A 14,801-nucleotide genomic window follows, 5' to 3' on the forward strand; every position below is an offset into this window, starting at 1 on the left:
GTCTCTCCAAAACTTCTCTTCATTCTTCATTTATCCTTTTCAAAGAGATTCATGTTATCTTCCAATTGAACCACTTTCCACACAAGGAAAAATAGAAAAATTAAGTTAATGAGAAAACAAATTTCCATTCTCATTAATTTAGTAATTGCAAGTATGTCAAGGTATCTAAATAAAAATTGAAAAAAATATAATATAGTAACTTCAATCATCCAAATATTGGATTTACCCTTGCACTCAATTGCAGTCGATTATCCTGCTTTACCATATCCATTAAAGCTGTTTCTAGCTCCTCAGCTCTGTTCAAAGATGAAATCCCATGTATGGATAAAAATTATTTTCATAGGAATCATAAAAGAAAGTATTATTTTTTTTATATAGTTTGCCATATCTTGTTGCATATTCATGCAAATGAAAAATTACAAGTGTATAAATCTTTTACACTATTAATGCATCACAAGTAAACTAATCATAATATCTAACAATAATTGAAGGGATGCACATTAATCTCCTCAACTATAAGTCATGTGCACATTATCTACAAACTTTTAAGAAAGTGCAAATCAACTTGAAATTAAACTTTCTTGAAGTACACTTTAATCGTTTCATTAAATTTACGGTTTTGCGAAGAAGTGGCCTATCCTTGGGGAAATTGGGAAGAATACAAAAGGGGAAGCCTTTTCTTTTTTTTAACAAAAATGTTTGGTAACCAAAGAAAATCAGCCAAAATCAGCCATAACTTGCCTTATTTAACAATTATTAATTATTGCGACAATTAATGAATGCTAAATAAGGCAAGTTCTGCCTGTTTTTTTTGTCTACCTAGTAATACCCTTTTTTTAAATGGAAAAGTAACGTTTTGCTTTTAATATAATTGGAAACTTCAAAATCTTATCTTTTTCTACAAAATCCTTTCACTTTGTATTTTTAACAAGTGCCCTTAGTAAAACCCTTAAATTTATGCAATAAGCATGTAACCCCTTATACTTTAGCCATTTTATTCCCATAAATCAAATCACAAGATGTATTATGATGCCTTAAAGTTTCTTAAACTTGTTTGACTTATGTTTTAACAATGGAATAAGACAATAAGTGTCAATTAACACAAGTAGAAAATGCTAGGAGTGAATTCATATATTTTCAGTTATAGAAATAAAGTTCAATTTTCCCATAATTGAATCACGTTTTCATATTAATAAAGAAACATGGAAGTAAAATGGAATAGAAATTGAAAATCAAAAGTGCCAAAATAGAACACCATATACAACCCTATCAAATGATTTAATATACTAATACAAGCCATATGACCTAGATAGAATATAAAGTGATTATGCAAACAAAATAAATAATTCATGTTGTTCAATGACATTTCACAGGGAAGGTTTTAGGAATATGCATATATTGTTCCTTAAGAAACATTTCCAGAACCATCAATGGACAATATTTGAACATGATCACTAAAAGATCTAGAATGACTTTCTTGGGCAAATCACTAAATTGCATCCGAAATTAACATTATCAATATTCCAGTGGTAGTAATTGCATTGAACTGATAAATTTCCTTCCCTAATGAAATTTATCTTGTAATTATATTCTAGAAACATACTCTAAGCCTTACTTTATAAGCAACATGCTTTAGGTCATAATAAAAAACTTTCAATAAAAGCAAGAAGAAGACAGAGAAGAACCTCAGTATTGCATTTCTTTTCTCCTCCAGCAATCGGCATAACTCAACCTTCAACCAAACCACCTGCACAGTAGCTGTTAATGATTGAAATTTAAAAGGTGTTGTAAAGCTTATATAGTTTTATCACCAATGAGTAATATTCTCATATTTTCTATCATGTTTTGCTAATAAGAAAACAAATTTGTACCAAACATCTAATCCCTTTAATTGTCAAGTACAGGGACAGAAGTTTTAATAAATACCATGTAGCTAGTAGATAGATCTTAGATGCATTTTTTATTGCTAATGAATAGAAGAATATCTTATTTTAAAATAGAGTTTGAGAAACCCCATACAAGAAGGCCAACTAGGATTTTTTGGACAGGATGTTAAAGTAAAAAGGATTTGGCTTTAAATGGTGGGATTTGGATTTCATGTTGCCTTGTTGTAAGTACTTTCTTAGTTGTTGTTAATGGTGAGCCAAATACATGGTTCCATGGTGAGAGGGGCTTAAGGCAAGGTAAATCTCTATCCCCCTTCTTATTCAATTTAGTGATGGATGCTTAGTGGATATGAAGCGATTATGGTTTCTCATTTGCAGTTTGCTGATTGTACCAATCTGATTTTGAAAAATGATAAGGATGTATCTTATAAAATTCTCTCTCTATCTTTCATATATTTGAGCTAGGCTTCGATTTGAGGACCAATATGTCTAAGAGTGGTTTAGCAAGTATTATTGACCTAACAAAAAACTCTCAAACATAATATTTTGGCCAGATGTCCAATTCTATAATGGATTCTTGTTTATATGGGAATCTCTTTGGGTGACAACCTTACCTGAACCTCTTTTTGGGATTCTATTGTGAAAATTATTTGAGTCTCTCGAGGTATGGAAAGGGATTTATTTTTCTCTTGAAGGCAGGATCACCCTAATTCAATGTTGCTTGATCCAACATACTTTATTTATTTTTTTAAGTTTCGCATACTAAGGGAATAGTCAATACCAATGAGAAGATTACGAGGGATTTCCTTGGGTTCGGTGCTTTAGAATGTTCAATTATTTGGTGAGTTGGGAGATCTGTTGTCAATCAAACAAGCAAGGAGGATTAGTTCTTGATACAATCTGGTATCAAAAACATTAGCTTGGAAACAAAATAACTAGCGTTTCCCTTTAGAGCCCTCATTCCTGTTGGCATAGGCTATTTGAAGTATGACATGAACAAAAATGGACGTGACATAATCATGCTTACATATACTGCTCACTTTAGCATCGTAAAGTTATTTCCAACAGTTATGCTACCTTCAATTGTTTGCTTTCTTTGAAAATAGATGGTTCTCATTTTCTATTGTGTAGGCAATGCTCCTTTTTATCTAGTTTTTCCTCATCTTTATTGCCTAACCTCTTTACATAACTTTCCTATCATGGATTTTTATTCTATTGAGAGCTCTTCCAGTTCTTGGAACTTCCAATTCTTAACGAACCTTAGTGATAAAGAGTCCACTAAGGAAACTTAATACATCTGATTAGTATATATACTTGCAATCTCATTGTTATGGATACCTAACTTAATTAGTTAGCAATTAATTAGTCATTCTTCCTACTGTATAGCAGTTAGTTAAGCTCTTAACTCACTTATTTATATATATATATATATATATATATATATATATATATATGTATATGTACCTTACTTGTAATTACTCACTTAGTCAATGAAATCATTCTTTTCTCTTCATTCCCTTTCACATTCCAAATATGGTATCAGATGTAATTCTTCTTCACACTTCCGCATTATTCTCTCCCTTCATTCTTTGATTTTTCTCGGGAAAATTTCTTGATTTTCCATTCCTCTTTCTCGCTCTTTCTCGTTTCGACAAGAACCTTCTTGCTCTTTCTCTATTCTTCTACTTATCAATCAGAATGTCTGCGATTTCTGTATCCACAGTTCCTCACGGAGATTCCAATACACCTCGAGCTCCGGCACCGCCCTTGCCGATTCCTGATGCATATCTGCTTTAGTCTGGCAATCACCCAGGGCTCGTGCTTGTTTCACAACCCCTACAAGAAGACAACTACGCTTCTTGGTGCAGATCGATGAGGCTTGCGTTGAGTGGAAAATGCAAAATCTGCTTCATCGATGGCTCCCTCCCGAAGCCAGATCCAGTTCTTGACCCTGCGCTCGCTGAATCATGGCAATGCATGAACAACATCGTCACTACGTGGTTGCTGAATGCGATCTCCAAGGATATTGTGGCAAGCGTCATCTATACTGGATCCACGGCTTTACTCTGGCAAGATTTGGAGACTCGCTTCTCTCAGAGCAATGCACCTCGCATCTTTGAGCTGAAGAGGTCACTCATGTCTCTGACTCAAGGCTCTCTCTCGGTCTCACAGTATTTCACAAAGTTGAAGATACTTTGGGAAGAACTTAACACCTTCAAGCCAGTGGTATCTTATTCCTGTGGTGGCGTTAAGCCGATTTAAGCCTTTCTTGATCAAGAATATGTGATGCTGTTCCTTATGGGTCTCAATGAGAATTTGGCAAGTGTTCGAAGCCAGATTTTATTGTCAGATCCACTACCTCCGATTGGAAAAGTCTTTTCCCTTGTGTTGCAAGAGGAGAAGCAGAAAGCACTCACCTCTCCAAGCCAACATACGGCTTTTGCTGTTAAACAGTCTCCAAGACCCACCACTCCTTCTGGACCCAAGGTGAAAGGGAGAAAAGATCGTCCACTCTATGCTCATTGTGGGTTGCTGGGACATACTGAAGATAAATGTTATCGTTTCCATGGATATCCTCCTAGATATTCCTAGAACAAGCCTGTGAATGTCAAATCCCAAGTGCATCATGTTGCCAAGGTCGCTCATGATCAAGAAAGTTAAGATCCATCTCCAAAATCTACCTTTTCACTTACAACGGCTCAGTACAACCAATTGATGACTCTCTTGCAAACTCAGCAAGCTCTTCAGGACATTGAACTTGAAATTTGTGCAGGTGAAGTGTTTTTCTCATGTTATTCGAATCAAATGGCAGAGGTTAGTTCTTGGATAGTTGATTCCGGAGCCACCACACACATCACTAATTCCTTTAATTTTTTGGAAAATCCCAAACCTCTTACAAATTATTTTGTTGTTTTACCTGACCATACCAAAATTCGTGCCTTAGCTATTGGTAATGTTGTTCTTAATTCTTCTTTAATCCTTTACAATGTCATATTCATTCCCTCTTTCCGAGTTAATTTGATTTCTGTTAGTTCTTTATTGAAATTGTCTAACTGCATAGTCCTCTTTTCTGACTTAGCCTTCATCATATAGGATAGGACCTCCAAGAAGGTGATTGGCAGAGGTGATGAAACTGATGACCTGTTTCTGCTACAATCACCCTTCACAGTCCATACCAGGAGTTCTGTTCATAGCTGTCAATTAGTAACCAATGTTAATAGCACTATTTGGCATGCTCGTTTAGGTCACACTTCAAAAAAAGTCTTTAACAAATTGAGTCCTTTTTTATCCAATAAAACTCTTAAATACAATCATTCTACTTGTGAAGTCTGTCCCTTAGCTAAACTCAAGCATTTATCTTTTCAATCCAATAATCATTTTTGTAAGAATGCCTTTGATTTGGTTCACTATGATATTTGGGGCCCTTATAGAGCTCCAACTTATAATAACACGAGATATTTTCTTACTATTGTGGATGATTATTCCAGATTCACTTGGACTTTTTTGCTAAAATACAAATCTAATGCTTCTCACATTCTCATCAATTTCTTTAATATGATTGAAACTCAATTTAATACTAGGGTAAAGCAGGTGAGATCAGACAATGCTGGTGAATTAATGCTCCTTGATTACCTAAATTCCAAGGGCATGCTTCATCAATTCTCCTGTGTGGAGCGGCCAGAACAAAATGCCGTTGTTGAAAGAAAGCACCAGCATCTACTCAATGTGGCCAGAGCATTGTTCTTTCAGTCCAAGGCCCTAATTGCCTTTTAGGGAGATTGTGTCTTGACTGTCACTTTCCTCATCAATCGCTTACCAAGTCCAGCACTTCAACACTGCTCTCCATATGAGAAACTCTTCCTTAAGCAACCTAACTATCAGTCTTTGCGAGTCTTTGGCTGCTTGACTCATGCGTCTTCTCTTCTATCTCAGAGACACAAGTTCTCCCCGAGAGCAGTGCGTGCAATCTTCATTGGCTATCCTTCTGGTTACAAGGGACACAAGTTGTATGACCCAGTGAACAAGAAAATTTTTATCTCCAGAGATGTTTCCTTTATCAAAACTGAATTTCCTTTTTGACAATTAACCGATACTTTCAGGCCCATGGTGGACAATTTCCCCGACATAGTTATCCCAGCATCCATCACTGATGCAGTCCCTCTAGTCACACTTACCAGCCCTCCTTCTGCCCAACCACCATCTCAACCATCTGTAGATATGCTAGTCATTGAACCTACCTCACAACATCAGTCTAATATTCCAAACTCACCAATTAACTTGAGAAAATCGTCCAGACAACACAGACCACCATCTTACCTCAAGGATTATCAATGCAATATTGTCTCTCATAGGACTCTAGATCGGTTTCAACACATCTCACACCATCACTCTCATTTCATAGCTAATGTTGCTGCAATTCCTGAGCCCTCCTTCTTCCATCAAGCTGTGAAATACCCTGAGTGGAGGCAGGCTATGGATGAGGAGCTCCAAGCCATGGAAGCCACTAATACTTGGGCTTTAGTTCCTCTTCCACCAGGAAAACACACCATTGGATGTCGTTGGGTGTACAAAGTCAAGTGTAAGGCAGATGGCTCAATAGAGCGCTATAAGGCCCGTTTGGTTGCAAAGGGCTATACGCAGCAGGAAGGCATTGACTTTAAGGACACCTTCTCTCCTGTGGCCAAACTCACCACTGTCAGGGTTCTCCTTTCTTTGGCAGCCATCAACAATTGGTTTTTGTTGCAACTAGATGTGAACAACGCCTTCTTGAACGGTGACTTGTTCGAAGAAGTTTATATGGACCTGCCTCTTGGTTACAAGTCCAAGAGCCCTGGACTCGTATGCAAGTTGAACAAGTCCATCTATGGTTTGAGATAAGCCTCAAGACAATGGTTCCATAAATTCACTTCAACACTGCTCACTCACAAGTTCAAACAGTCCAAGCATGATTACTCCCTCTTCTCTTATGGTAGTGGCGACAAGATTGTTTACTTGCTGGTTTATGTAGATGATATCATACTAGCTAGTCCTTCCAAGGATATGATGCATAAGGTGCAGAAACTGTTAGAGGCCTCCTTCAAATTGAAGATTTTGGGTGATTTGAAGTATTTCTTAGGCTTGGAACTAGCAAGGTCCAGTGATGGAATTGTCCTTAGCCAAAGAAAGTACACCTTAAGCATCTTGGAGGATACTAATTTTACAGATTCCAAGTCTGTTTCTCTGCCTATGGAGGCTAACCTCAGCCTGAGCGACTCCGATGGTGATTTGCTTGCAAACTCCTCCATCTACCGGAGACTAATAGGGAGGTTAATGTACCTCACTAAATCCCGTCCGGACATTACCTATGCGGTATCTACCATTTGTAAATTCTCGCCTAAGCCTAGAACTACTCACATGAATGCACTTCACCATCTCTTGCGATACTTGAAAGGAACCGTGGGTCAAGGGTTATTATTTTCTGCAAAATCAGAAAAGAGGCTAATGGCTTATGCAGATGCAGATTGGGCGGGATGCTCCGACACTAGGAGAAGCGTTTCAGGTTACTGTGTATTCATTGGGGACTCTCTGATTTCCTGGAGATCAAAAAAATAACAAATGGTTTCCCGATCATCTGTTGAATCTAAATACAGAGCTATGGCAGCTGTGACTGCTGAATTGACTTGGTTGACAGGACTCCTATCTGATTTTCAAATCAAGGCACCATCTTCCGTGCTGTTTTGTGACTCTATGTCAGCCATCCACATTACATCAAATCTCACATTCCACGAGAGGACCTATCATATTGAGGTAGACTGTCATTTCGTTCGAGAAAAAGTTGTGGCAGGATTCATCAAACTGATCCATGTTTAAACTCAGCATCAGCTTGCCGATGTCTTCACGAAGCCGGTAACTCCAACCCAGTTCCATAGTCTCATCTCCAAGTTTGGCATGATCAACATATACCTGCCAACTTGAGTGGGGATGTTATGGATACCTAACTTAATTAGTTAGCAATTAATTAGTCATTCTTCCTACTGTATAGCAGTTAGTTAGGCTCTTAACTCACTTTTATATATATATATATATATATATATATATATATATATATGTATATGTACCTTACTTGTAATTACTCACTTAGTCAATGAAATCATTCTTTTCTCTTCATTCCCTTTCACATTCCAAATACTCATCTTTATTTTGTATCATAATCCTTGAACAATGCACCTTTCCTCCTTGATAATGGAATCACATAAGCCCAGTTCAGAAATATTCTCAAATCTATTTCCCCGCTGCCATATGGATAATTCCTTAATGTCTTTGGTAAAATTTGGGTGTACCCCTCATCACTAGATCAGCTTTTATCGACGAGGTTTGCATGTTTTGGAAGAAAGAGGCAAAATCTTTGTGGCAATGCACAATGTATGCCATTATTTGGAGTGGAGTATTTGGTTAGATTACAATTTACACACCTTTAATGGTAGATTCTTAGAAAATGTTGTTTAGGATGGTATTAGGGATCGAGCATATATGGTGTAAATCATTTTGACTCTTCTAGGGGCTTTCCTGGCTTTCCCTCTTAGACATGTTGAGAGATTCGGAAGTCGTTATTTACTCATGTTCTGGTTGAGGTTCATTTTTAATTAATAAAAGTTTTGATAAAAGAGTTCTTAAGTTTGTTATATTTTATTATAAATACTTTTATATTTTAAGTTCTTTAAAAGTTTGGATGTTGTTGTAAACATTGAATTTAAAATACTGCGTACAAGTAGTTTTCTTCTTTAATAGTTTTTAACATCTCAAGCTTAGTACTCGAAAAATAGTCTATGAGAGAAAGTGTGCTAGTTAGCTACATTGTAGATTTGACCTATTAAAGGTGAAGCCTAACCTAACTCCATATGTTTCCACCCTTACCTTAGGAGGAAGGGAGAGGACAATTGTAAAGATAAAACTAATTATCGGATGAAATAAAATAATCTTATCATAATAAACAAAACATAAATTATTCTAGGATCTTTGAGATACTCTATATAATCTTATAAGGTGTTATAGAGATGCTAATAAAAGCACACTTTATCTTAAACATGTTGGTTTTTAGATAATTTTCAATCCATATTTTTATTTTTTATGTAATCTTAAAAATTCATTCTTTGATTGAATAAATGATCAAATTAGTTCTAAAAGATCACTTATTTTTTAGTCCCTGAAAATTTTTTTAATCAAATTTGTCCTTTAAAAATTTTAAATTAGTCATATTAATTCTTCTGCCACTTTCTTTATTAATGGTGTTAAAATTTACTAATGTGGCACGTTAAGTGACACCATAACATACTTTTAGGAGTTTCAATTGACTATTAACATAATAAATTTATAAAATTATATAAAATCAAAACTTAATTGAGGGAAGAACTTCAGGTATTGGAATTTCTCAATTTAGATTTGATTTGATCTAATTTCATAAATTAATCATGTTAAAAGTTAATTAGGACTACTATGTGTGTGTTGTAATGTTATTTAACGTACCACATCAACAAACTTTGACACTGTTAGCAATGAAAGTGAGGGAAGGACTAATATGACTAATTTAAAATATTTAAAAGACGAATTTGATTAAAAAATCTTTCGGTAACCAATTTGGAGAATGAGTGATCTTCCAATGACTTATTTGACCATTTACTCTTCTTTGAGCATTTCAAAATTTGGGAGAGAAAAAAAAGTGAATATTTATTTCCTGAATTAAATAAATTTAAAATCACCTTCTGTAAGCACTATTATTCTGTAAGCACTATTATTCAATCAAGTCACTCTCACTACTGAACTTTTTCTCAACATCTCTGAACTTGTGGGTTATTTTAGAAACAACAAAGTTTAGACATTAAAAGCAGTTAAAAGATGGAATTCTTTTTATTGCTATTATAGATTAAGTTTATATTTGAGTGTAGTCCGAGATCGGTTACCATCATTATTTCATATTGAAGGGCCTATTTTTGTTACTTTTTAAAACATATTTTACTAGTGTCCAGTTTAGCTTGGTTCAAAATAGAAAACAAAAAATCCAAAGACATGTCTTAAGACATCGAACATATTAAGGTGAATTAATAAGTCAAAATAATGGTCATGTTCCGTTGTAAATAAATTTCAATCTACTACACAAACATAGCCATTTTACAAGGTAACAGAGGAAAGATGTATATCTTATGGGATGCAGAAGATTACCTGTTCCTGGAGATCCGGTAGAGAATCCACTTCAGAATCAACATTAAGACTGTGAAGTAGTTCATCCAAATCAGAGGAATGAGACTCTATTCGTGGTATTTCCTCATTAGCGGCCATATCATCTCCTTTACTAACCTTCTTTTCTTCTACTAACGGTTCTTGGTCATGCTTGAAACTATATAGTTTAGAAGCAATCCCTTTGGAATCCTTCCAAAGTCTTCCTTTCCTTGCCCTTTCTTCTACTACTTCTAATACAGATGGTCTATGCTTTTCTCTTAGTTCATGTAATTTTTCCTCTGTCACAGCTAGAAAACCCATGCAAGCTGTTAAGACAAGTTGACTGCTGTCAAATGTTGAACCAGCAAGTGATTGCAATAGAGTAATCGCATCACCTGCATCCTTTGTAGTGACTAATGCAGGACCTACAATGATACATGCAAATTTCGTTATAACCTCAGAGTGTGCAAAGAAAATGTTTACCAATAAATCAACCATATTGCACACATCAGACAACAGCACAAGAAAACATTCAATACCATATAGTTCCATAAGGGCCAGTGCAGTTCGAAATAGCATAACACGGTTCCCTTCAAATAGAAGCACATCCCAAACTCGAAGTACTACAAACATAGAAATGAATCATAAAAGGAAACATATTAAAGTCAATGCCATGGTATCAAAAGACCATCACCTAAAACAAAAGATAAAATCCATGTAAATTTCACCGCTTTCCCATGGAATCATGTTCACAAATATTGATAGGAACCAAGGTCCAGATATCCATGTAACTTGCACTCCCAAGTATTCCAGATGATTAACTGCACCCAAAGCATCGAAAGAATGAACAAAGATATCCCAATCGACTCATGGAGACAATTAGAAGAAGAATAACAAAGAGAAAATAAATAAACACAAACCCAGTTTTGGAAATCTTTCACGCATTAATTCTTCAAAGACAAGCTGGTCCACCTAACAAGTTTAAAAGTTATCACTATCCAAAGAGGACTACTACAAGTCTCTCAATACTACAATTATCAATCACATGTGCAATCAAGACCCATTGATCAAGATAAAGGTATTTTGTCTACATAGTACAATTTATAAGTCATACCTGGGATTCTATCATTTCCTCTGTATAACAACCTCCAAAATAATCATCAATGATGCCAACAAAAGTCCTGAGATGTCCCAGAGAAAGGAGAAAAAAGAAACAAATTAGTTCATAAACCTAATACAGTCCAAAACTCTTATGTGCAAAAGTCTCCAAGATAAAATCGTGATTTAAGTATACAATTTTATAAGCAACTATAAAAAGATAGAACCCGTAGAAGTTTACTCCTTGGGACAATGGACAAAGAGGGTGAAATTTGTAACATTAAGTTTTCCTAACCTACCAAAAGGCATTTTCTTCCGGCATAAGAAGCAGCAATAAACCTGCAAAGAAGTTCATTGCCTGCATGTAAATTCAATAACAAAAACTTTAATGACAATGAACACAACGATGAACATAACAATGATTATCACTCACAAAGAATAAAACATGACACCCCTTGAAAAAAGAAATTAAAGGAATAAGAAAAGTATTTAAAAAATCCAAGGCAATATATCACATCTCTTATTTCATAGGATACACGTCATCTTTCAATTGGTTTACATTTTTGGATCTAAACATGTTATGTTTTTCCACTAAATGTTTAGGTTTGACGGACGTGCTAACAGAACCTTAAAAGATCTTGTAGAAGATACAATACAAATAGAAATGCATTAATGTATTTAAGCTTTTAAGGTTTGTGAAAAATTAATGCGAATAGCCAAATCAATATTCGAAAAGAAAGGCTCTAATTGACGCGAATTACCTGACAATACCCCACAGAGGGGTTATGTCTAGCATATGCTAGGAGTAAACGCCTCAAGGAATTTCTACCATGTTCATCCAAAGCAGGGTGTCCTGGGAAAGTTCTTGTAATGTCCTGAAAATGAAAAGTATGATTTATTCTAAGAAGAGAGCCAACTTCTAATATGAAGCAAAAGAAGCAGCACCTACAAATCAAAATAAAGTCCAAGGCGCATGCAGCTAATGACCTTCTCAATCTGCTTTCTCCACTTCCCAGATGCAGTAGATGTATCATTTTGCTCATTGCTTTCAGCATTGATAGTTTCTTTTGCTAACAGATCCTCATAATAGCTCTTAACCCGCCTTGTCTTTACACCTACAAAGGCTTGCCAAACCTGTAACAAGAACATTGTGGCGAAGACAAGGCTGTACTATTTTTCCTCGACAAAATTATGAATTCTTGTGAATTTGAATGCCGAAAAGTATAGGGAGATAATGAGAATACTAAACAATGTGAACAATGGATATATCGGATGTTCAATTGAATAGGTATGCATTATGTTGATCTTAGTTGTTTGGTGGTTATTCCTTTTAATTCGGTTTACTCATGCACAGTTAACAATAGCTTGAATGTTCAATTTACTAGGTGTGCGGATGGCTATCCTAATGTTAGGATTTAGGAGATAATTTGGGAATGGAGTATTTTTTTTACTTTATAGGGTTAATTCTAGAGCCCATTGTTCACATTGTTTACAAAAGTCATTGTCTACCTTACAAAACCATTTGAATGCATCAATGTACCTCTCCTCTAAGATCCTTTGGGATGCCTCCCTGAACAAGAAACTCCAGTTCTTTCCATAGAGAGAATTGTTGAAGTGAATCTTCAACCACTAACGCAGCACTTGACTTATTAACATCCGTTGCAGAAACCCCTCCTCCAAGTTTAGATTTTTCTATATATGGAAGATGGTCATTATTACCATTTCTTATCTCGCCTTTCACATCATTTCCCTTTTTGAAACGAGAACTCATCAATTTTTCAATGGCACTAAGAGATGGCCTAATTTCAGCCCAGCGTTGAACTTTACGTGTCTTTCTTTCTTCTGAATAGTGCAAATCCTTTTCTGAACTGTTTTCTATTGAGCTATCAAAAACAACCTTTCTGCCACTTGAATTACCCCCTTCACAAACCCTTCCTGCACTAGTGCCTTCTTTTATCTCATTAACTCCAGAAGACTTATTGCCACTTAAGTCACCTCCTTCACTAACACCCCCTACACCAACCTCTTTAGTGCCTTCAGAAATATTCTTACTACTTAAATCATCTTCTTTGCATACTTTATTTGAACTACTCTCTTCTTTTACCTCATTACATTCAACTTCCGATGTTTCTTTGTGTTTGTTCTCAGGAGAACTTAGTTTTGCTGAGTTGGGTGCCTCTCCAAGGAAGCTTCTCCATTTATATGATCTTTCACCTTCCTCCTCCTAACATGTTAATAAATCAATTTAAGGTTGATTAAGTTAAACTTGTCCTACGTATAAGGAAAAACAACTAATAGTTGCAAAGCATAAATCATTTCCTAAGGCTGCAATATTTGAAGTATAAAAAAGGTTAAAATACAATGCTTTCAGTGGTTATTTAGGGACAAGTTGTTACTTGAAATTATAAGGAGAAATGAAAAAGTTTCATACAAATGCATTTATTTTTTATTATATTGTGCAAGGAACTAGCGAGAAGCTTTTTGCAACTATAAATCTACTCCTTAGCACTAAGATGCATCATGCACAATTTATCACCCATTAGAAAAACTTTCTAAGATGATGTAATAATAATGAATGATGCAAGCCATTTTTGTTTTCTCTTGTTCTTGTTGCATCAGCTATTAGTACCATAACCATCATTCAGAGAGAACCAAAGGTTTACCTAATCTAAATTTTTATGGATAATAGGGAATCCTGTTTATTTTTACCACTGAAAGAATATTGCTCTTTTCCCAAAACAATTGAACAAATACATGTGTAGTAGAATGAAATTGAAATATTAACAAGAATCACCATAATCATAAATTAAAAAAAAAGAAATAATTATCTCATACCTTGTAGATTGAAGAATACTCTCTGTATCTTTGTGCGTATTGAGGCCTCAATGCAAATCCATAAGAATCCCTATAAACATTGACATGAATTATTGTTCCGGAGTATGCATAACCAAATCCATAACAGAACAGAACAAAACTCAAAATCATGACACCAAAAAGAAGAAGAACAACGGTTACTTTTATAAATAAGATGAATTTAATGCATGCAACAGACGCCCTCGTATGTTAAGAATTCTTTTTAATTATATATATTATAATACGTATGATTATGATATGATAATTTACCTGGAATCAACCTCTAATGAGCGCTTACTCAATAAGGACAACAACATACTTCAAGAAAATCTGCAATTCTACTGCCCATATCTTTTTACTTTGAATTTGGAACTCACATCACAACACTAACGCTACCATATTTCACATTTCATACTTCAACAATAATCACATCCAATTAAGGGTCAACCACAAACTCTATCTAAAATCGATTCCTTTTTCATTATTATTATTATTATTATTATTATTATTATTATTATTATTGGAGTTTAATTTTGATACAATTTTTTACACCACCCCGTGAAGAAAATTGGCTGTGATTGCACGTGTGAAACACTGACATTGCATGTAAAAGATAATTATTTTTGTTATCACGTTAACAAAAATAACTGTTTTTTACATTGATCGTCTTAATAAAACCGGCTATAATTGCACATATAAAACACCGATCGTGCATCATATTATTAGTAGAGTTACATCTGATTTTTTGGATGACCATTTTTTATTATTATT

At 35.0% G+C, this 14,801-nt stretch overlaps 1 protein-coding gene across 1 annotated transcript in view; it reads right to left on the reverse strand.

Moving 5' to 3' along the window:
* Window positions 1-14,347, reverse strand: part of LOC130962811 (uncharacterized) — a 72,963-nt gene extending 58,616 nt beyond the window's left edge. The window contains exons 1-13 of the mRNA XM_057888977.1: window positions 14,301-14,347; window positions 14,013-14,082; window positions 12,718-13,401; window positions 12,165-12,311; window positions 11,939-12,052; window positions 11,477-11,535; window positions 11,194-11,260; window positions 11,000-11,051; window positions 10,808-10,900; window positions 10,619-10,702; window positions 10,083-10,504; window positions 1,686-1,747; window positions 227-296 (exon numbers count right to left, since the gene is read on the reverse strand). Of these exons, the coding sequence (XP_057744960.1) occupies window positions 227-296; window positions 1,686-1,747; window positions 10,083-10,504; window positions 10,619-10,702; window positions 10,808-10,900; window positions 11,000-11,051; window positions 11,194-11,260; window positions 11,477-11,535; window positions 11,939-12,052; window positions 12,165-12,311; window positions 12,718-13,401; window positions 14,013-14,082; window positions 14,301-14,347 (1,971 nt within the window). The remainder of the gene's footprint in view (window positions 1-226; window positions 297-1,685; window positions 1,748-10,082; window positions 10,505-10,618; window positions 10,703-10,807; window positions 10,901-10,999; window positions 11,052-11,193; window positions 11,261-11,476; window positions 11,536-11,938; window positions 12,053-12,164; window positions 12,312-12,717; window positions 13,402-14,012; window positions 14,083-14,300) is intronic.
* Between the last annotated feature and the right edge of the window lie 454 nt (window positions 14,348-14,801).

This window comes from Arachis stenosperma, chromosome 2, assembly GCF_014773155.1.
Source record: "Arachis stenosperma cultivar V10309 chromosome 2, arast.V10309.gnm1.PFL2, whole genome shotgun sequence".
Classification (NCBI taxonomy): domain Eukaryota; kingdom Viridiplantae; phylum Streptophyta; class Magnoliopsida; order Fabales; family Fabaceae; genus Arachis; species Arachis stenosperma.